This window comes from Vulpes vulpes, chromosome 15 (assembly GCF_048418805.1).
Source record: "Vulpes vulpes isolate BD-2025 chromosome 15, VulVul3, whole genome shotgun sequence".
Lineage (NCBI taxonomy): Eukaryota > Metazoa > Chordata > Mammalia > Carnivora > Canidae > Vulpes > Vulpes vulpes.
Window position 1 is genome coordinate 104107554 of NC_132794.1, and position 23718 is coordinate 104131271.

At 44.5% G+C, this 23718-nt stretch overlaps 1 protein-coding gene across 6 annotated transcripts in view; it reads right to left on the minus strand.

The window, feature by feature from the left end:
* Positions 1-733: 733 nt before the first annotated feature.
* Positions 734-23718, minus strand: part of GFRA1 (GDNF family receptor alpha 1) — a 203553-nt gene continuing 180568 nt past the window's right edge. For all 6 annotated transcript variants that reach the window (XM_072740188.1, XM_072740191.1, XM_072740186.1 and 3 more), the window contains 2 exons: positions 4070-4123; positions 734-2933 (listed from right to left, as the gene is read on the minus strand). In XM_072740188.1, the coding sequence (XP_072596289.1) occupies positions 2778-2933; positions 4070-4123 (210 nt within the window). In that variant the 3' untranslated portion in view covers positions 734-2777. The remainder of the gene's footprint in view (positions 2934-4069; positions 4124-23718) is intronic.

The following is a 23718-nucleotide window of genomic DNA, read 5'->3' on the forward strand; positions in this document are numbered from 1 at the left end:
AGCTAGACTTGATGTGGGAGTCATGGTCTACATGGATATAAGTTACTGTTTTTGTTTGGTCAAAATCAGCTACAATGAGATAAGTTCTGCAAGAGGCCCAAACCCCAGCAGAAGGCCCTTGCATCTGGTACCCCAATGCAGGAACTGAGAGATAGGAAGTAATCATTTTTGCTGTCAGCCCTGCTGCACAAGTAAGTTAAAGGTTTAAGTCACTTGCTTGCTTTAGTGTCCTGGGGCAAATGATGGTGTTTTGGGTTCCCTGTGTTAAACTGAGAATCACACTGAATGGCAGAAACACTTGACTTGGCATGAATCTGTAAGAGTCTCTCTAACGTGTTGTCATTGAACATCCTTCCCCCTGTTTATTTAATCAGTAATTTATTTTCAAATTTAGAATTTGGTAACTCTAATATGCTTCTATCTGTAAAGAAAAATGAGATCTTTGTTGCTGATAGATGAGGCTTTCCAAAATGTAATTTATGTGTTGCACATCCCCGAGTTCTTCACCGAAGGCTACCTTGTTAGCTCTGATAACTCCTATTTCCTCTTCGGTCATCTGAAGCTAATTACAGCCGCTGTTTACTGCAGAAGGAATCAATAGCTTTCTACAGTAGATCACATAGAATCAGACCTATATGCAATTAGTTCAGTGTAGATACACAGAGATACCTTAATCAAAACAAAATATGCTCTGTAAGAGATATGCTTTCATAGATGACTGGAATTCCAAATATTTCGACACATTTAATGTGTTTATTCAAAGTAAGAGTCTTTAGGAAACCTTTCACTAATCAAATTTGTTTGATGAATTTTCCTTGAAAACATTTTGAACTGAAAAAACTCGGTACGTAGTATTATACATTTATGTTTATTAACATTTGGATATAAATGTACTTCAAACACCAATAGAGCTAAAAGACTATGCCTTTATCTTGGGTTGAATAGATTTCCCACCCCAGTGGTTTGATTAATTCTTACAAGGCAAACATCAGCGGGCAAAGGGGGTCAGTATGAACTGTGCACCTTGGATTCCTCCTCCAGCCCCTCTACTGATGTGGGGAGATTAATGCTCCCAGCACTCTATTCAGGTGGATTCTCCTCTTCTCTACTCAGTGTTGGAGAAGCATGGCTCCTAGCACTCGATCATTGTAGATTCTGAATGTCACCATCAACCAGACTTCAAAAGTGCACTTCAGGATGAGAATGATGGGAGATGATGAGCAGTGAACAAGCCAGATGCCTTGTTTCCAAAGTCCTGTTCTGTTCTGTGTATCTCTGCCAGCCAACTCATCTCTATAGACCTATGGTTGGTCCTCTTGATCCAGTAGCCTTTCTTTCCACAGTCAGTCACAGTCTGTCATGGAGGACACATAACAAGATGCAAGTAGATTCCTGATGACCTTCAAACCAAATCACTCTCAACAGTGACCAGGTCATCATCGTTGAGAGTCAAGACAACCCTTAGGAAAGAACTATACCCTGGCACAGATCTGCTTCAGAATAGAGGGCAGCATGTTCCTGTCCTCCAGCCCAGTCAAACCTGCCTTTGTCAAGCAACATGAAAACCAAGGTACTAGATTGTGTCAATTGGCACAGGTGCCATCAGATGTTGCAGGGCATTTACAAGTGGCCATCAGTTTCCTCACGGGTATGCACGCTTGCATTTCAAGAAATGATAAAAGACAACACTTGGCTGCTCTGTTTCCTCTTGCCTGTCCACAGTAACGTGATGCAGAGCTTTCTGCTAAAGCATGAGGCTCCTCGGAGTCTGCTTTTGAAAAGCTGTCTTCGTGAAGTTAATATTGGAGCTAACACTACTTACGAGAGGAAAACGAGCTCCATGTATTTTGTATTAAATCATCAGTAAAAAAATGAAGACAATATCATTACTTTCAAAATATAGAAAGCCAATAGTTGAAATCATTTAGTAGTAAAATTTTTTTTCTACATATAACCTCATACGTGTAAAGAGTATTAGAATGACATGTCAGCTATATTTGACTCTTGTTAGTTAAAGGGCTTCTCACTCAGGTAAGGCTTAGGAGAGTGTCATTCAGTAATCAAGGTACTGCGAAGTTTCATGCACACTCGTCCCCTCTATTCTGATTCAAAGACAGACACTAACATTTTGATGTGACAGGTGTCATTTGTTTGGTACGAGAGTGTAGAACTGTTTACAGTACACAAACAGTGTGGAAAATGCTAGTGCATATAGAAAGGTGAGCACTGGTGCAAGCTTGTCTGCACAAAGTCCACCAAGATCCTCTTGGTGAGAATCTTTGCTTTGTGACAAAATAAGCTTGCACCCATGTTAGGCTAAAGTGATGTCATCAGAAACCAAGGCCGTTACATGAGATACGGGAGATTCCTTAGAAATACGAAGTCCTTCTTTAGCTAGTAAAGGCCAGAGTTAAAGTGTTAAAATCATCAACATCATCATCATGTCAAACACAGGCCCAGTTTGTTTTACAGCCAAATTTACGAACTGCCCCTTTGCAATACAGCATGCCCCAAAGCCTTTTCAATATGGAATGTAGCACTGCATAAGGTATCCCATAGAAGCCCTAAGGATCACAAGAAGATCTCTTAAAAAAAAAAAAGAAAAGAAAAAAAAGAAAAGAAAAGAAAAAGAAGAAACAAAAAGTTCCAGTTGGATCAAACTTTTTGCAGTGTCTCAAATGAGCTCCTAAAACTGGAATTTCAGATATACAAGAGGACAGGAAACAGATAGCTTGGTTTTTGTCTTTGTACATGTCCATATTGTTTTTTCAATGCAGCTACGATGTTTCTGCCAAAGATAAAGATAATAAGGTGGACAGGGCGGTTACCACCAGAACCAGCAGTGGGCTCAGACCGCAGCTTGGAGGAGCAGCCATTGATTTTGTGGTTATGTGGCTGGAAGGACCAGAGAGACCATTCTTTTCATAATCACGCTGTAAGAGAGAATATTTTCATTGTCACCCACATGTATTCCTCCTATCCCAGTGTATTTTAACCTTACTCTTTCTCTCTCCCACCCTCACCTCCAACTAGCTGTACCACTCACCAAAGCTGACCCTTCAAGATATTACCATGGAGATTTTCATTCACTGACTTGTAGTTTTATGGAAAGGAATCATGAATCTGGGTGAGAACTGGATATAATACACTTATATACTTTATGATAAACTGGCCAACACCTGCTTCGCACTCCTCCACTACGGATTATTGAAATCCACTTTGCGTCTTCCTTCATGCCTACCTTCCGGCTCTCTCCACAGCTAAGGCAACATGGAATGCCTCTCCTTTTCATACTGACTTAGGAGGAAGCCCACTGTCCCTCACCATCACTGAAGAAGGGCAGGAAGATTCATCTCAGGAAATTGGTCCAGGCAAGTATCAGTTCATGCAGAGATGAGCCACAAATCGCATTGAGACCAGCAGGGCAGTCAGCAACTTTTATCTCCATTTGCCCCTTCAACTCTAGATTTTCTAGACAAAGAAGCCTGCCCCACTTATCAGCTGGAGAGTCCACACCAGAACTCCAACCTTCAGACTTCCAGTTGGCACAGCTATCCTTCCCTAGATGGGTGACTCTATCCCCACCACAGCACTCCCTCAGCCTCATAATGCCAAACCCGCCACAATGATTGGCACAGGACAGGATCCTTCATCTCACCCATAAAATGGGAAGAGTAATGTGTCCCGCTCTAGCTACCAGTACCTCTTGGTGCTGCAGAGGTCAAAGGATCTGTAGACAGAGGACATCTGGTAAGCAGTGAGAACTATTGTATGTCCTCTGTGCTGGTTGATTTTACATGACTATGGTCACATAGTCTGGCACTGGAACAATAGTATCTGTGCTGGATCGAACTCTGAGATGAGGATCTTGGGTCCCACATTAGGTCTAACTTTGTGCCCTGGGACCTGAAGAATTCACTTGGCTCAAAGGACAGAAACATGGAGGGTGCCTTAGATCGTCTTCCTAGATCTGAAACCTCATTGTCTTTGAGCCTTTATGTCATCACCAGGGGTGCAAAGGATTCTGTCTCTAGAAATGCAGGGAGACCCAGGGAGAAACACAACTTACATCAGAAAGACAGAGGTGTGTACTGCCCGACATATTGGATTTCAGCTTCTGTGCCTGCAGAAAGACAAACACATGCACACACACATAAAATCACTCATAAACAGTACAGAATAATAATTACTGATGATTCACTCATCACTTAGTTGTATAGGGCAGGGCCATTGATAGAAATATGTGAGTCACAACGATAAGCCCATACATAATCTTACACTTTCTAGCAACCACATAAGAGATAAAGGTGAAGATAATTGTAATAACGTATTTTATTTAACACAATATATTATCATTTCAACATGCAGTCAATATAAAAAGTCATTAATGAGATACTTTACACTTTCTTTTTCATACTAATTCTTCAAAACCTGGCGTATTTGACATTGCACATCTCATATCAGACCTGCCCCTTTTCAAAGGCTCAGTAGCTACCTGTGGCTGATGGCTAGCAAGGGCAGCCCAAGACTAGGTTAGGTTACTAAAGACAAAGTTTTATTTTTGTTTTTGTTTTTTGAGAGATAGGAGGGGAGGGGAGGGGGAAGAAAGTATGAGAGGGAGGGCCAGAGTGTGGAGAAAACATAGGAAGGGAGAGCAGAGGTAGATGGAAAGAGAGGATCTTGAGCAGGCTCCATGCCTAGTGTCGAGCCCAACATGGAACTCGAGCTCATGATCCTGAGATCATGACTTAAGCCCAAATCAAGAGTCAGATGCTTAACCTACTGAGTGAGACACCCAGGCACCTCAAGTTTTGAGGTCATCCATATTTGGAACTCATGTATATCTCTGAATGTTCATTTTGGGGATGTGCGTTTGAGGTAAAAACGTGGCAATAAAAATCCTCCTTCATTAGTAATAGAGAGATAGGTCTTCCTGAAGCTTGTTTGTTCATTTGTTTTATTCATTGCTTCAGTCGATAAGCTATTTTCCAAAGCTAGGTATCAGGTGATAGGAGCCAAAGGATATAGTCTCTGGGCTCACGGGACTGTCTTCTAGTTGAGTAACCCATTCGTGGCTTAGGAGTTCTCGCACAGGGCAGGGACTCTTACAGATGGATCCCCTGGAGGAACTGTGCAGGGTGCTATGGATCCAGATCCAGTAATCACACAATTGCTTCCGGGGCAGTGGCAGTGAAAGCATTGAGCTCCCCATCTCCTCACATGGGAACTAGTCCCCACTGAGCTTCTACCGGACAGCTGAGTTGAAGGGAAGTTTCCATCACTTAAACAGTGACAATGGGAACTGCTGACCCAGTACAGCCCTTTTGTTTTGTAAAGGAAGACAGAGTGCAGTGAAGTTAAGTGACTTCTCCAAGGTCACATAGCCATTTACTGGTAGAGTCAGGATACAGACCAGGTCTCTAAAACTCTTGAAAGAAAATGTGCTCTTTCCTCTATTACAGTGCTTTTTCCCAGGAATCCTGGCATGCTTGACTCTTCATGCTCTACCTGCCCCCAAATCCACATGACAAACTCCCCTCCAATGACCTCCTTCCCCCAAAACAAGTGTCTGTTGACACCAAAGACAGAGAGCTCATGTCCCAACAGGATGACCCTGGTTAAGCATCACACTTGAATCAAGGAGTGTCTGGGCACCCAGCTCCGAGTGAATGGCAACTGGCAGGCTGTCTGTTGCAGGAAGACTTCTGTAACTCGTTGAAGACATGCTAGGCTGATGATGATGGCCTGTTCACCCAAGGAGTAATTTACTGACCATAATGCTACTTGGGAGGCATCATAATCTTTACCTATATTTGCATATGCCAGCTGCGAATATGAAATAGAAACCTTTAAACAGCCATGAAGAAATAAGACACTGTCAGGCATCCCCAGGCTGTTCAAAGGTCACTAAATGTTATGTATAAGAGGATCAGAGGAGAAATTAGAAGAGGAATTGAACCTTACCCAAAAGCCTACTTTTAATCTATAGTAATAGCAAATCTGGTCCATTGCATTGTTACCTGCAGAGAATAATGTACAGAACTTTACATGTTTTATTTCTGTTCAAGATTGGAATTGTGCCCAGATACCAAAATGGCCTTAAAATATCTCATTCTCTTTTTTCTTTGCTAGGCCATAATCTACAAAAGACATAAACCCTTGCTAATGGCCTTTGCATAACTAAGAAGTTCACTAAAATGTGCAGAGAAAGCAGTCTGACTTCTAGTCTGGGACACATTGTGCCTTCAAGTTATTTCTGTGCTTGTGGTCATAGCTAAACTATGCCTCTGTGTCCTAAACCATAGGCCTAGAAGTTCGAAGGGTTGAGGGGCCCTCCTTCCTATTCTGGTCTGTATGATTAGCACTGATATGTAGGGTTTTACTCACTGTTTATACAATCTGACATACTCATTAGCCATACTGAGTCACTTCAGGAATCTGCTGAAATACTAGTAACAATGCCCGTCATTATTAAATCATTATAAAGGGGCTCCTACCAATGGATAAGAAAAGTTTTCTGTCTTAACAGACTGTTTTAGGGGACTCCAGATCTGTAGAGGTAGATTTCTGACCCGCATTGGTCACTGAGGCTTTCACACTGCATGTAGGTTTACAGGCATGCAGGCTCTTGCCTTCTATCTGGAAACAGTGGGGATTATTGCTCCATCACACATGAGAAAACATTTAGACCAGCTTCAGGTCTTTGAAATCTCTGAGCTCTTTTTCCCCCAAAGCAGGCATCCCGTTGGCATCTACCTAAAGGAAATGGTCAATGTGAGGCCTTGTCTCCCTGTAGCCCCATTGGCTTCACAATAACTGGAGGAAGCATCTCCAAGTTCTTGCCTTGAGGGCCATTCTCATTGGCATAAGTAGATAACCTGCAGAGTAAAGATAATAGTGTGTATCCAGGCCCCTGCAAATACTCTTGAGAAAATGCCTTCTCCCCTGTTAAATGCCTTCCCAACCCAAAGAAGCACTTAGCACTCCAGAAGCTTAGCAGTGCATGCACACCGGCCTTTAAATACTCTGCTTACATGGCATATTAACACAGCTTCCCAATTAGAGTGGAAACTCCCAGCACTGCAGAGGCAGAGCGGATCCTGGAGTTCTACCTGAACCTCACATGGATCACAGGAAGGTCTGGGAATCTGATTAGAAAGCAAAGGGCATAGGCACTGAGGTGGACACTTGATGGGATGAGCGCTGGGTGTTTTTCTGTATGTTGGCAAATTGAACACCAATATAAAATAAATTTATAATAAAAAAAGAAAGCGAAGGGCAGATGTTACCAGTTATTGGGAATATTTTATATTGTTTTATATTGTCATTTTAACAATACCAGTTATTGTTATTCTGGGTAACAGAATCAAAAGATCATGTATAGACATGAGGTTTTTTTTTTTTTTTCCCCAATCCTACATCAAACCTGAAGTGCCCATTACGAGAGCCAGTGGGTCTGCTGCCTGGACTGACTAGCATCAAGTACAGGTGGTGCCCCCCACCACCCTGGGGGGCTGGTGCCTGTGAGGGTTCATAAGCTGCAGATGGAGGGGCAGAGCCTGGGAATTAAGACCAGTGTATTGTCTAGCTGGCTGGAGGCTTAGGAGTCCTGTGTGCAGTCTGAATCCCTCCAGTGACACTGAGGGTCAGAAATCTGCTATGCAAATCCAGAGACCACTTATGAAAATCTGGCTTTTAGAGCCCATTTTAGAAGCCTAAGCAACCTGTTATTTTTACATTTTTAGGGCTTTTATCCTGAGCATTTTTGGAAACATCATCAAGCTATCACTTGTCTTGCTAGTCAGGAGTGATAAACATAAACACAGAATTACAGGGTAGCCTACATCTTCAACTACTGCAAAGAGTACTTACACACTTTCAGTATTGTCTCTCAGGTGATAAAAACTGGGATGGTCCCAGGAAAATTAAAACAAACAAAATTTCTGAGATCTTGTAAGGTAGAAGGTAAGTTAGAAACCAGAAGAGGACTTCTTACTGCTGAGTTTTAAACCAGTAAAACTAAGGGTGGAATAATGGAAGTGCCGGCTCAAGGTCCTGTCTGTGGACCCAGCACCCTGCTCATTAATGACGTACTCAGGGACCCAGCACAGAGCATGGCCAGCCCGGACCTATCTAGACCCCAAACCTGACAGTATGGCTTTAAAATATGACATCTCCTGAAAAAAAAAAGAAAAGAAAAGAAAGGATAAAGAAGGGAAGAAGAGAGTGGATTTCATTTTTCTAAAAGTCCATTTTAACCACCAGTACAGCATGTTGAAAAATGAATTCTTTAATCTCTTTTATGAAAGAATGTTTCCTAGCAGCGAATTCAGACTTCTGCGGTTAGGGGGGAAGCCACCTGACTCTGAGTGGAGGGGAAACAGCACCAGCCAACCACAGTACCACGGGGTTTTCATCTTGAGGATGGGGGGATGAAAGGGACAGGGGAGGACCATCTCCAGCCCAGCAGCCTTGTTGTCATTCTGGAAAACCAGAGAACTTGTATTCAGGCACTTCCTAAACATTGTCCTTCCAGCGGGGTTAAAAAATTGTCACCGGTAGTAATCTGCTAGTCCAGGCACGTTGGGTAATAGGATTTCCACGGCACTGTAATTGTAGGGCCAGACCTCCCCAGTCTCTGGCACCAGAGGGTTAATAAATGCATTAGATGCTGTTAACCTCTGTTACCTGGAGTCAGAATGAGGACGCTCCTGCTTTTGATCCCAGTGATTAGCATTTGGAAAACCTGCCCCGGTGCCAATAGGCTTCCTGTTCAGAAGGCACAGACACACACATCTCTGGGAGCCCTCGGTCCAGCACCCACCCCCACCCCTCAAGCCGCAGCCCCCACATAGGAGCTCTGCCCACAGTAGGCTCTCCTGGAGCCTTGGGGATGAAGCAGGCTTTGGAGCAGCACACTTGCTCTGTTTAGGGAATCGGAGACTTAGAAGCACATTGACGCAGAGCCTGGCCTTGGCTGCTCCAGGACTCCGTTTCAGTAGAGAAGTCAGTGCCTCATCTCGGGGTTTTAGGCAGCTGTCAGCCAGCAGGGCAGGGAACGTAAGGGGAGCCAGTTTCTGCTCTACCTCCAGAAAATAAAACCAGAGGAAGTCGCCCAATCCAATAGCAACAGACTGTCCAGGCTGCAGCCAAATGGTCATAATTAATGATGCTTCTGGTTCTTCTCTCCCTTGCTTTGCTGATTAGAGAGATTTGCTATATTAGGGACCTGTTTGCTTAATGACAAAATACAGGCAATAAACAGAGAAATACACAGACTGTAAAACGCAATCAACTTTGCTCCCCAGCACTAAGTACCTGGCTGCATCCATCACACTTGTCAATACCAGTTTATTAGCATATGGGTCTCTTCTGCAGCAGAAATCGGGCCTTGGGAGGGGAAACCGTGGCTTGAGTTCTTCCTGCAACAGCCATTCCCCAACTTAAATCTACATGTCTTACATTTTTGGGTAGGACCAGACATAGGAAGAAGGATGTGCACCTAATTCTGAAGGGTAACTGAGCAGAAGCTGCTTCAGAGTCTGCATTTTCACATTGTGTTAAAAAAAAAAAAATAGACTCCCCCGACTAGAGACATTTATGGGCAGTACTCACCATACAGCAATCCTATCGTGTAGTTGATAGGCACTCCTCCAAATTAATTTCAACACAAAACAGACCGAAAAAAAGAAGCTGCCTATGAGTGAATCCAAGCTAAGTAATGGTGGTCTGGCCAGAGCTCTCCTAGTATTATGCTCTCTTCAGCTCTTTGGATCTTGCTTGTTGGATTTGGGAGAGCCTGGGGAGGTGTGAGTGCTGTTGGGGAGGTCACAAGCTGTGGGCTAGCCTTTCCAAAATCCCTGCCACTGTCTGTTTCGAAACTCACCTTCCTACTGATTTGTTTGTCCTACAAACTTGGTAACAACCACTTGGAACCACTGGTCTGAATAATGTGCAGTAAAGTCAGCTGCGTAAAACAAGTGGACACATAAATAAGACCTGCTCTGAGCCCCTGGGCTGGGATGTTTGTCTTCTGGCTCCTGTGCTCCACAAGGAAGGGATCCATGTCCTCCAAGCTGATCTCTGCCAGCCCCGTGGACCCTGCTCAAGGTTGGGGAGGGGCTAAGGGTCTACATGGAGGGCAAGGATGAGATGGGGCAAGTGTCCTTTTGAGAAGGGGGCGGTGGCTTTTCTACACACTCCTGGCAAGACACTGTCTGAACTGAACCTCAGCCAGAAGACATTCATTATGTTAAGCTCTAAGAAAGCCTTATAAAGATATTTCACTCAGCACAGGTTTAGGAAGGCCCACAGGGTGCCAAGTTTCATTAGTCTGGTATGCTCTGGGCAGGTTGAGCCTGGTCAGAAGATGGGAGTGGGGAGAAGGGCTTGGGAGGCTTGAAGTCATGCTTCCTTACCCAGAAAAAGTCCAGGCTCAGATCCTGGTTGGACTGTTTAGACAGGCCTCCAAAGTGAACTGTGCAGTGCAGTGAACTGAAATGAGGCCAGAGTGAGGGGTGGGGAGAGGGGAGGGGCTGCACTGTAGCCTTGAAAGAAATGTGGCTTCAAGTTCCAGAGTCTACAGGTCTTGGATTCCTGGCACCCATGGGGTATTCCAAATTGAACTGCAATTTATGTTGAGTTTAGGGTTAAGCCTAGAGTAGTAATCCTCTTACCTGACAGGTTTGGAGCCCATAGATTATTTGTCAATTGAGAAGTTAAAAGGCAAGATCACTGAATCACTCAAAAATTACACATTTGTATCAAACTTTTTATTGCAAAGCTGCTTAAAAAAAATGTGTGATAAGGGTACTGAACATGAGATCCACTCTCTTATCACAATTTGAAGTGCACAATAGAGTATCCCTAAACTATAGGCACAATGTTGCACAGCAGACCTCTAGTACCTACTCCTCTTGCATAAGAGAAACTCTTCACCCACTGAGTAACAAGTTTCTGCTCTCCTCCAGCCTCTGGCAACCACAATGCCGTTGTGGTTGCCAGAGAATGCCAACCTGCCATTCTTCGCTTCCAGGAGTCTGAATATTTTAGATATTTTAGGCAAGTGGAATCACGCAGTATTTGTCCTTCTGTGACTGGCTTATTTCACTTAGTGTGATGTCCTTCATATTCATCCATGTTGTTGCATATCGTAGGATGTCCTTGTTTTTTTAAGGCTGAATAATAAGATTTCATTGTAGGTGTTGTATCAAATGTTCTACCTTCAAATCTGAATGTCAGTCACTTATTGATTTGGGGGTACATTACCAAGGCCATCTTCCATTAAAAAAAATTTGGGGGGCACCTGGGTGGCACAGTCGGTTAAGGGTCCAACTCTTGGCTTCAGCTCAGGTCATGATCTCAGGGTCCTGAGACTGAGTCCTGTTTCAGGCTCCAAGCTCAGCAGTGAATCTGCTTTAGATTCTCTCTCCCTCTCCCTCCGCCCCTCCTGCTCATGTGCGATCTCTCTCTCTTTCTCTCTCTCTCTAATAAATAATTAATCTTAAAAAAAAGTTTCTTAAAGAAAGAGTTTGCTGATTGGAGTTCCCTGGCTTATGGTCTGCAGAAGCTACACCTATAATTAATTCATGATCAACAATTTCCAGTTTTAGTTTCTTTAAACCAGGAGTGATGTTTGTTTGATATCCTCAGAGGAATCTCAGTGCAGAATCTTTTTTACATTTTTATAATTTTTCTCAGTCTTTTATAATTTTGTCGCACCCACACCTAATGTGAAGGTATCTTTTAAAGGAATTTGGCGTTTTCAGTGTATTTGGCTTAGTTTTTATCAAAACAACTATGCTTTCTTTTGTGCGCCTATTTCAATCCTTCATGTATACTGATTTAAATCTGTAAGGAAAACACCAGCTCTAAGAGCATAAAAACGGCTTGAGAACAAATGGGCCTGACTCTTCGAAGCCTGCCTCTCAAATGGAGAGAGCAAGGACGGAGGTGAGGAGGAGGTGACCGGCTTGGGGCACACGGTCAGCCCTGGGCACTAGCTATTTACAAGAGAATGGAGAGGTTGGCTTCTGGGATGAGTTGGTTACATGAGGGTCAGTAAAGAGAGCTTCTCCTATAGTTTAGAACTTACTCCTGCTATCAGCTTGATTGATAAAGTATGATAAAATGAATACAGGCTAGGAAGGTCCTATTCTTGGCTTTTCAACCTCCAGCTTTAATTATAATAATCCCAGCCCTCCTGCTTACCTCACAGAGTGGTTCTGAGAATCAAATGTGAAAGGTGGATGCTCTTTAAAAACCTCAGGGTGCTGTTGATGATTGCTCAGGATCCCTGTGGTCTCTAGGCTAGTATTCTTGAATTGGGGCAGGGGCTGGAGAAATGCAAAAGCTCAAGCTAATTTGGCTTGTGAACATGATATTGAATAGAACTGGCTCTTGATCTCCTGTGAGCCGTTGGATTTAAAAATGAATGCAATGAAAGAGATACAGTCCAGTACGATATATCAACAGCCCTCCATTAGCTAAGCAGTCCCCCGGGCTTGCCCGTCAGTCTCCAGCAAGCCATAAAAAGGATGCCTGCAGCCCTGCACTTGTAATTTAACACTAATGGCAAGATAGCCAGTAGCACTGGGTGCAGACACTGTCTACAGCAGGAAGCCCAACACGGCACTTGGGCTGGCCTATCTCCCTTCCGTACCTCCCCGGATCATCTTGCATCTATTTTGCTTTTCCCTAAGTTGGGGCAAACACAGGTTGCAAAGTACATCAAAGAACTGTGTTATCCTTCATGGTTAACTTGTTTGATTTGTAAAATATTCAGACAAGAAGCAATTACGACCTGTATTTTAGACAATTATGCCCAATTAACAGTAAGATTATGCCAAACAATGTGTGAAAGACATTTTGGTTTGGGGTAAGGGAGGCGTTTTCTAGAGCAAACATTCAGTGAGAATGGTATAAAGGCAACTCGGGGGATGGCCCTAAAATGAAACATTTGTTTTCTCAAATGTGCGGTCAGAAATGCAAATGTGCAAGAGCAACAGAAAAGATTCATTGTGGTCTCTGATGAGAAGTGCATGAAGCCTGTCTCATCAGACACGCATTCTCATCGCCATCAGATCATATTTATTAAGCCTCTCATTCTCCTGTGCATTTATGTGCAGCTGAGTGCGGCCCCGTAATGGCTCTGTGACTTATGGTGCTAACTAAAGGTTCATATAAAACACCATGGTCTGCAGATATAACCGACCCTGGGCTTTTGTTCACCCTCTGTTCAAAAGATGGAGCACCCTTGGTACTCTGAAAAACCAGGTGAAAGCAAACATTTAAAAACTTTAAAGAAAAGCATGCTTTGAGTAGACAAAGACAGATAATTGAGGAAAACCAAGTAGATTCGCAGTGAGAACTGTGACCAGTTGCCATTCATGACTGCTCCCACCCAAAACTGAGCCCACCTAAGACTCATGGAACACTCCCAACTGCTCACATGACTTTCTGAGTGGGGCTCTCTCCTTTGCACAGATCAGGAAACAAGGGCTCAGAGAGGCTGGGACTTGCCAAGTTTCTGCAGCTGGAATGCCCGCACTGAGAGAGCATCTATCCAATCTCCGTCCCCTTGACTCCAAAATCCATGCACATGAACTCCATGCTAGACATGGCACACATCATCTTCCATAATCCTAAGATCAACCCGTGGAAGTAGTTCTGGTTATCCTGCTGACAGCTACAGAGCTGCCCGTGGAGGCAGTAATAAGCCAGGGGTCATGCATGCTGCCTGTGAGTAGACAGCAATAGCCACTCTGGGGAAACTCCTACGATGTCTACTCAGTAGACACCATCCTCCGTTTCCTGTCCCCACAGCCCTGTCCACGGTATGACTCCTCTTGGGCTTCAAAAAGGAAGGGTCCAGTGAAGGAGAACCTTCTGTTGAACCTCACACGAGAACCAGAGCCATTTTCTTCCCACACATGAGCTCCAAGGCTCAAACACAAGGCAGAGACTGTTATTCAGGGAGACATGGTTGGCTGGAAGTCCTAAGGATAAAAGGTCAGTAGGGGATACAAGAAATTGGATTTATTTATAGTAGGTGATCTAAGTGTGCTCAGAGGTATTCTTGTAGATTACCCAGAACAAGAGAGCATATTTATGGCCAAGATGGTGCAGATGTCCTATTCCTTTTTATTAAGCATGTTTATTACCCGGCAATTGGGTTAAGCAATTGTCCAACTGCTGAATTACTGTCCCTCTGATGGACCAGCCTCACTGCCCTCTTAAACCACAGGTGCATTTGGCCTAATGGCTCTTCCTAGAATGCACTGAGGGGGTCTAGTCTTCCCATCCCCATCCTTAAGTCATTATTCCCATTTTTTGACAAAAGCGGTAAAGAAAAGATGTTTGGGAGAACACATCACAAGCGGGTGATCATAAAAAATAGGTTTTTGCAGGGCACATGCCCCGTATGATGCCCAAGTTCATGACCCCAATGAATTTTGGGGTAAAGGTCACCAAATCCCCCTTTAGCAGAGGCTCCTTCTGTCTCCTGCTCAAGCACAGACCAACTGGGAAGATAAAATAACGATAAAAACAGTTGCTGTGCTGAACTGGAGGCTCAGTAACTACGCTGGAGAATTTTAATTTGTTTAATTATGACAACCCCCCTGGGCAGCAGTGCTCATTATTCCCATATTACAGATGATGAAACCCAGGGTTAAGGAGATGAAGTTACTCTCCACTGAAGTCCACAGGAAAGTTTGATTCTTTTGTAGCAAGAAACCTGATCCTTCAGTGTTTTCTATTCTTAAGCACAATCTCTTTTTCTTAAAAACTAAAGCCTCTGAGAACTAATCACACTTCTGTTGGCCTACTGTCTGCACAATCCCTTGTCAAGCTTCAGCACACTCAGTGTTTGGAATCTATTATCTCAAAGTGAGCTTGGTTTGGGCATAAATTGAATGATGGTGTTGCCTATGCTCTTCATAGGACTTCACAGTCACTAAGTGCCACCCTTTACCTTGTTATAACGTAGGGGGTGCCATGTGCTGGGGCATGTGTGGAATAGGTACAGGTGTCAGGAGACACCTGCACCCAATACCTGTCCCACGACAGCAAGAATGCCTGCCAACCGTGGGCATCATTGCTGATGTGACTGTGACCTGGCAAAGGCTACCCAGATGTGCTGAGACAGACAGCCCTCAGTTTCTGCCCAAGAAGCACCAAATATCAGCTAGAAGTTTTCTGGAGCTGACAAAGAAGGGGGAATTGAGTGGGAAGCAGAGAAGAGGAGGCCCCTATCATTTCAGGGTGATGCGAGAGAGTTTACCACTGCAGGTGCCCTCTCTCCTGTTCACCGCTCAGGTGGGCAGGTCAGAGTCAGCCTCCCCACACCCTGCCATTACATCACAGTCACTGTTTATAACATAGTGGAAAAGTGCTGGGAGCCCCACGTTCTTGGATTGTACCCCTGCTAGGAAGGAGCCCAGCCACATGGGTTCTTCCTCTGATTGTTGCCATTTCTCTGCAACAGGGCTCTGATCCAGAGCTGGTCCACCCAAGGATCACTGCACCCAAGGGTCCTGGGACCATATTCCTGACGTGTGCTCCATGGTAGCTGTGTTTTTGTAAATGGTCCAGAGCCTCTTTTCTTGATTTTAGTTGTGTGACAAAATAACGCTGGAAAACCCCGGAATATAACAACACAAACTATAATTTCAACAATGGGAGATAGTGCCTTTTCCCCAGTGCTATATGCTAATACCTTTATTACACTTAACAATAATATACAATTCTAGTATAATGTAGGGCTCCCCATTTTGCCACTCACTCCCAGAATGGTGAAGTATGAACTATCTGGAGGCAAGAATAAGGGACTTTATTAGAGTTAGGAGCTGGGGTTGAAGCGGTGTGATCAAACGGTCATCTGTCAAACAAAGAACCTTCTCAAGAGAGCGAATTTACTCCCTGTTTCCACTGAAGCTCTTCTGGCTTCGCTGATGTCCACCTTGCACTTGGCAATAGGCTTATTCTGGCTGTAGGAGATTAGGGATAAAAGATTTTTAAAGAAGGAGAAAAAATATAACTCAGAGATACCGCACTCTATGTGCTTAATTGGGAGGGCTTTGTGGTTGAGAAAAATAGATGCCACGATCTGCCTTTGTTGAAAAGGTGACATCTGGGTTCATTAAAGGTATATGTTAGATTTTGATAAAGGCTATTTTTCTAAGTCATGAAATTGGTTTTTAGGAACTTTATACTCTCCTTCATTTGAACAATTATTAAACTATAAAATAGAATTGCACAATTGCTAAAACCGTAATCTGAAATTTTACAGCCAGCTATAAAACGCTATATTATTAAACTATACTGAAGATGCTCGAGCCCATTACAACTTTTTAAATGAATTATAAAACTCTCTACTGCTGATAAAATAATCTTAAATTACAGTATTGTGTATTCTAACAATATGTTCAACCAAAGTTTGCTACCATGCAGACATGCCAATCACAAAAAAAAAAATCGTTACTTGAATTAAGTTTGTGGAAAGCTCGCATGTGACAGCATGTGCTTCAAGCAAGGCAGACAGCAGACGTTTGCAGGCTGGGCGAGATGGCCCTTCTGCCCCACGGAGGAGTCTTTCCTCATGTTCCTTCCATCACAGGACTAGCCAAGGGTGAGACTCTCATGTTCAAAAGCTCACAAGAGGGACTTAGCGGAACCCTGTGCACAGAGGGAAGGCCCATGGCAATAGTAATTTTTTCCCACTTAAATTCATGCCATAAATGAGATTTTTGAACGTCGAATATTTAATTATTTAGTACCTGCCCCTTACACATGTTATGGACTGAATGGTGTCCCCCCCACAATTCATATAGTAAAGCCTGATTCCCCAGGTCCTCTGGATGTGATTATATTTGAAGATAGGCCTCTATGAAATAGAGGTGACCCTTTGTTAAAATGAAGCTATTAGGATGGGCCCCAGTCCAGTCTGACTGGGGCCCTTACAAGAAAAGGAGACATGGACACACACAGGGACACCGAGGATGCAGAGGCACAGGGAAAGGCCATGTGAGGATGTAGTGAGGAAGCAGCCCTGTGCAAGCCATGGAGAGAAGTCTGGGGAGCCAGCCACCCTGTCTACACCTTGGTCTTGGATTTCTGGCCTCCAGAACCATGAAAAATAAATGTCTACTGCTGAAACCCCACCCCCACCCCCACCCTGGTCTGTGGTGCCTCCCTGCAGCAGCCTGAGCACACCATGGCAATGTATGACACTGCCCTCTGGGATGGGTGACACGCTTACCTACCTATAATGAAGCCTGATTCCCAAGATGAAATGTCTGTGTTTTGGTGCCAGTGACGTGCCGCAAGCTTCCATGTCTAATAGGGTTTGAATACACAATTGAAGGCGCATTTCAGCATGCTGTAAGGCAGCCTTGACGGGGTAATACCCAATTTTTGAGCTCTGAATTCAAACACTCTCCTGGATGAAGGGCTTTGAAAATGCTCTATAAGCAGTTATTTCGAAAACTGTTTTTACAACAGCCTCTTTCCTCCCAGGGCTAACGTGGGTGGATTCTGGGAGGCAGCTTCCCTCTGAGCTCATCTGCTGGCACCTGGAGCTGGGAAGATTAAGTCCCAGGAGGCCGCTGGCAGCCTTTCCACACTGGGAGCACCCGGGCCCATCACGCCGGGCCCCTAGGCCACTTGGCAGCCCAGTCCAGAGCTCTGCAGTGAGGCTTCCAGGGGAGCCCAGAAGCAGCCTGGGTGGGGGGCCCCGAGGCTTACAGCCTCTGCTAAGGGAAGACACCCCCCACAGCTCATTTCTCCGAGAGTGGGGGAAATAAACACACTCAATCTGAGCAGGAGAGTATTATGCAAAGGAAATGTTAGGTGTAGCCAACATTTGGATTTCTTTTTTTATGAGACCAAAACAACAGTGGTGCTAGAAAACACTCTGTAATACACAGAAATGATAGAGACCTCACAAAGACCATAAACCAAACACCACAAATAACAGGCAGCACCAAGGTCATTTTCTTAAAAGGCTCAGGAAATGGCATCTGTGTTGCCAGAGTCACTGAGATTTAGCACATGTGCTGAGGGTTCAGCAGTAATGTGTCTGGCACTGGCCATGTGATCCTGCTCTCCTGAGACTCCTCTGCTCCAAGTCCATGCGTGAGACCTGAGGGTGGTGGGGTATAAAGAATTCCACCCACTCTGGTCATCTGGCAAGTGTCTCCTTTGAAATGTCACCTGTGGGTTACCCATTCAGGGTGCCAGGTGGGTGAACAAACATTCCTCAGAAGCAGGCGAGGGTGTGTGGGGCTCTGAATGCTGTGGAGTCCAGCAGGGCCTTGGATGGTGAGAACTGGATCAAGAGCCTCAGTCAGAACCACCTGTGACACCATCCACAGGTCCCACTCCAAGGGGAATGTTTCCCTGGGAAAACTTAATGCCCAAACGTAACTTAAATGTCTAAACTTGGGCATTCAGTGGCAACTGCAGTCTCTTTTCCTTATTCTTACTTGCACCACCTGGGAAAGATCTGGTCCCATGTGGTCGGTCACTCTTCCATCTCCATATGCCCCTTACCATGTAGGGAAACCCAAAAAGACTCTCAAAAACCTCCACTTCCCTTGTTGTAAAACAGAAAAGTTTATGAACAAATGAGGTCTATGAGGCAGCCCTCATTTGCTGGACCAGTGATCCTCAGTCAGGGATGATTTTGCCCTCCAGGGGACACGGGGCTATGTCTGGAGATGTTTCTGATTGTCACAAGTGGGTAATGGTGCTCCTGGCATCCAGAAGGTAGAGGCCATCCAACACCCCAGAAGGCCCAGGACAGCCCCCACAAGAGAGACTTTCCAGGCCAAAAAGCTAAGAGAGCCAAGCCTGAGTAAGTCTGACCTAGAGGAACTCTTGCATTCATGGCCAAGGAATCACTCTCTCAGACCTCAGCCTAAGGAACTGAAGTTCCCAAGATTGGCATAGAGGCGCCCAGCCCATCTTCTGCTAAGAATTCCAAGGAAGAAAGGGACTTCCCACAAAGAAGCATCTCACTAAATTACATTTTAAAACCACCACCCTGAGAAGGCCTCACCTTTTCTTATCCTTAACAAGCCTGTTCTACAAACTTGCAAAGTCCCCACAGGGCCCCACTAAGACCAGAAAAGCCACTGGAAAATAGGACCCATAAAGCAATGTGTAACCCAGCCTGTTCCCTCTCAGGGCACTTCTCTATTGCCAAAGATGGGGCAAATAGGACTAGTGATATCCACGTGCCAGAAGCATCACAAAACTCGCAAATAATAAAGACTTATTTATTTGAGTCTGAGCCAGGCTCTACAACAAAACATACTTTGCAGGCAGGCTCAGAGCTAATCCTCATAACATTCCAGGAGGCTCTATGACTGTCATCCCCATTTCAGGAATGAGGAAGATGAGGCTAAGTGGTTTGCTCAAGGATTCATGGCTGGTAAGTGGTAAAATGAGCCTGTGCTCAAAATTTCAACTCCAGCTTTCTTATGAGAAGTTTCACTGTTTGCCCCTAAAATTAAAATTAGAATTTGACTACGCTTTGTGCCTGGTTTGAGAGATAACCTCTACATCATTGGAAGTTCTTGAGTGATAGGAGTATCTTTGATATTTCATGAGCCCTTTAGATCATACCTGAGTTTATGGTAATGAGATGACTCAGAACGGGCCCTGGTCATCAGGAGACCACCTACGGGCCAAGGGCTTGTGGCTCTGAATCTTGTGAGGTCAGCCCAAGCGCCTGACCTCTAAGGAGCAGAGAGGGGTAGAAGATTACATTCAATCACAGGCCTAATGGCTCAATCAATCATGCCTATGCAATGAAACCCCAATTAAAACTCTGGTCACAGAAGCTCAGTGGAGCTTCCTGGATGGTGAATGTGTCAATGTGCCAGGAGGGTGATATGTCCTGATTCCACAAGGAGAGGGAATGAAAGCTTTCTTTTGGAAACTCTCTCATACCTCAGCCTAAGGATCTCTCCATTTGGCTCATCCTGATTTGTATCCCTTAAAATAAAATCATAATCATAAGTATAGTGCTTTCCTCAGTTCTGAGTCAATCTAGTGAGTTGAATCTGAGGGGTCATGGGAAGCCTGGAATTTGTAGCTGGTTGGTCAGAAGTGCAGGTGGCCTGGGGATCCCTGAAGTGTGGTCATCATCTGAAGTAAGGGCAGGCTTGTTGGGAGACCGTGGCCTTAACCTTTGGTGTCTATGCTGCCTCCGAGAGCTGGTGTCAGAACTGAGTTCTAGGGACACCAGTTGGTGTCAGAATAGGCACCATTTCCTTTCTTTATGCCAGTTTATGAACCAGTCTGGCACCTCCATCTGCCAGATGTTTCACAAGAATGTAAGGACTGATTTTAATTTATATTGAGTGAATAATGATACCCAGAAACAAAAAAGCAAAGTGCTCTGATTTAGGTAATACAATGTAGTCATTTAAAACACATACAAGGGAAAGATGTTCCTTTTCCTATTTCTCCTCTCCTGATCAAGCTTTTCTGTGTCTCAGGCCTATTGTCTGAGAAAATAGGAATAATAATAGTACTGACCTCATAAGGTTACTGTGGGGATTAAACGAGTGAGTGTATATATATAATGTGCTTAGAACAGTACCTGACTCATGGGAAAAGCTTATGCATATTTGCTTTATTAATACCCAACCATAAAAACCAGAGGTGATGCATGTTATCAAAACAAATAGTTCTGGATTCTATCATATTGGATAGTTTAATGTTTCTCAAAGTAGCGTTTGGAGACTACTGGTACATATGACACTATGTAGGTGGCATTACTAACATTTTTGATTTTAATATTTATATATTGATTTTAATGTATAGAGAACTAGTGCATTGATTCACATATGTTTCACATATGTTTTTAACAGCTTTGGATGAGTCTAAAAATGATAGTGTTTATATAAATAAGTATACCTAGTAATTGAGTTTAAAGATAAATATGAAGCAGACAACAGTACCAGCAGAATGCAGATATGGGAAAGAATCAAAGTCCTGGTGTCAGAGGCTGAGAGGTGGGGCTGGTTCTCAGACACGACCTTTTCTGCAACTAAGACTGTGTCCTGTTCACAGCTATGCCACCTCTTCCCAATGTCAGCACTGGTTAAAGAGATGTGGAAATGGCACCTGGTAGACAGTCTTGCTCCGGTACCCAGGCTGGATCAAGATCTGACTACTGTCATGGCTCTAGTCATAACACCAAGAAGCTGGTTGTTAGGATGACACTCTGAACAGACTCCTGGGCATGGGGAGATGGAGTTTGGAAAAGTCAGAACCCCTCAAGACCTGGTCCTTTCTTTATTGACATTTGGTTTCCCTTTCTCCTTGTCCTGGTGTTCAAAATACACCTGAACTTCCTTCCCTCCTTCCTTCGGACTTTCTATAATGACCAATTCTTCGAATCGGCAGGATACCACTCAGTTCCAATGGTTCTTACAAATTAAGGAAGCACAATCTAAAGAGCTCCGTCTTTCTTCCTCCATGGACTCCCAGATGCTGGGCACAGTCTTTCCTTTATGGTCCCAGGGTCCAGAATTAAAGCTTTCACACTTCTCAATCACACTAAGAGTGGTGGCTACTTACCAAGTGGAGAGGGTTGGACAGTCATGCTGGGCCCTTTGCATATGGGCACCAGGTTTTTAATCCTCACAACAGACCTGAGAGGCAGGTGATTATTTTACAGCAGACATTTAGAGAAGGAAGGAAACGTGCCCCAGGTCACAGAGCAATAGGAACTGAGCCAAGGTTCTCACTCAGGTCCATCTGACCCCAGAGCTCATGTTCTTCCCAGCAGAGCAACTCCTAGGCTTAAGGAAAGTGCTACAGGAGGTGGCCGCAGGGTGGCTCTGCCCATTGGAATGGGTGCACTGAATCCGGGGACGACCATCCTCATGCCAGGGGCCTGGTGTGGAAGTAAGCACCTCATCCTCTCCCCTTCCAACTTCCCACCCTCCCACCAATCATCCTGTGCAAAATCCCACCACCCTGGCCTTGCTCTCAAGCACCTCTTCTCCAGTGGAAGATTAACAGGACGCCAAAGCACCCCATTGCTCTGCTAGCATAAATTGCAAGAAAAACATTTAGAATATTGATTAAGTGCTTCATGCTTGAAGATTTAAATTTACCTCCTGTATTTCCAGGATTAGCTGACATAATGGGGTCAGTCTGCTGGCACAAATGATTTACAGAACACCCATTGGCAGCTTTCCTTTTAAAACTCAACACTTCAAATTTTCCCTTGGTCACAGCTAGAGGAGTCCTGGGTATTTAGCAGGTTTGGATAATTGCCTTCCTGCCGCCACATCTAGAATTTTGGGGTCTGGCCCTGGGAAGAGTTTTAAAATCATTTTTGGTCTGGTCTGGCCCTGTCAGCTACAAAGGGACTTTGTTTAGGTGACGGGGTACTGAAGCAGCAGAGGCATATGCTGTTCTTCTGGGATGGAAGGTCTTGCTTCAGATCTAGATTATTTTTAATATTCTAATATTCAATATTCTAATTAAATATTTGAATACTCCTATATGCAGGAGTTAAATGGATAGGCAAATCTTGCCTGCCCTCTGCCCCTCTTACCTACATCCTATAAGCCTACAACCTACAAGCACCCAGCCCATTTCTGTGAGCTTCAAACCATACTCTGAAGAGAGGGAACTATAGCAAATAAGGGAGGCCAGGGAGATGTAGACCTGGATTCAAATCCTGTGGATATTGCAGGTTCGCTCCTCCAGGGGAGATGCCCACCTTAGGGCCTTTGCTTCCACAGCCCACTGAGGGCCAGCAGTGTCCCTGTGGTGGACTCTCAGGGCTAGCTAGCATGGCCTGACCACCAAAGCAGATGATGGGTGGTTGGCAAAGAAGGGAACAGCTGCCCTCTACACTGGTGATTTTTAGCAGCAAACAGTCTCACAAAGACTATCCATGGGACTGTGCTCACATCGCTTCCTTGACTGAGAACGCCACATTGCTGGTTCCTTTCCAGGATGCAGCCTTAAAAGTCCCCCTAAGGAGAGGGGAGGAGCCCTACCTGAGATCTATCTACAACCTGGCCCTTCATATCTCCCCAGAGATAGATATGTTTTCTTTGGCTCATAAGAAACACTGACCCTGGTTGTGGCTCTCACTGTTCACTAGAGCTCTCCGACTGCTCACAGCTCTTCCACAGCCAGCCCGCTAGCCCTGGATCTGAGGGTGTACTCCCCAAGCTACCAGACTTCCTCCTGTCAATCACAGCTATTTTGGGATGGGGGGAGAGAGATGTGAGTACAAAGAGGCAGAAGTAGCAGAACTTTCTCCATGAAGTCCAAGACCTACAAACGCCACTATAAGGGGTCCATATTTTAAGCTTCCAGAATTAAGTGGCGTACAATGATGCAAAGTTGGGATTTTTTCCAACACCTACTTACATCTCCCAAAGATATTTACTTTAAATAGGCGACAAGTACAGTCCATTTGGTTTAAATATCCTGAGCTTTTTCCAGCTAGCAGACCACTCAAGTGCACAGAAGATGAAATAATCGGTAGAACTTTTAATCTTCCTTTGTTTTTCATGTGACCACTTTGTACAAGTCAAAGGGATATGCCAACAATAGCACAGCCTGCGTCATGCTTGTTACTAATATGACTGCCAATTAATCCTGACATGGGAGCTTGGCGGGTTACCCAAAACCTGGTATTTTATCACCTCAGGGGGTTAGCACTTGGACATTTCT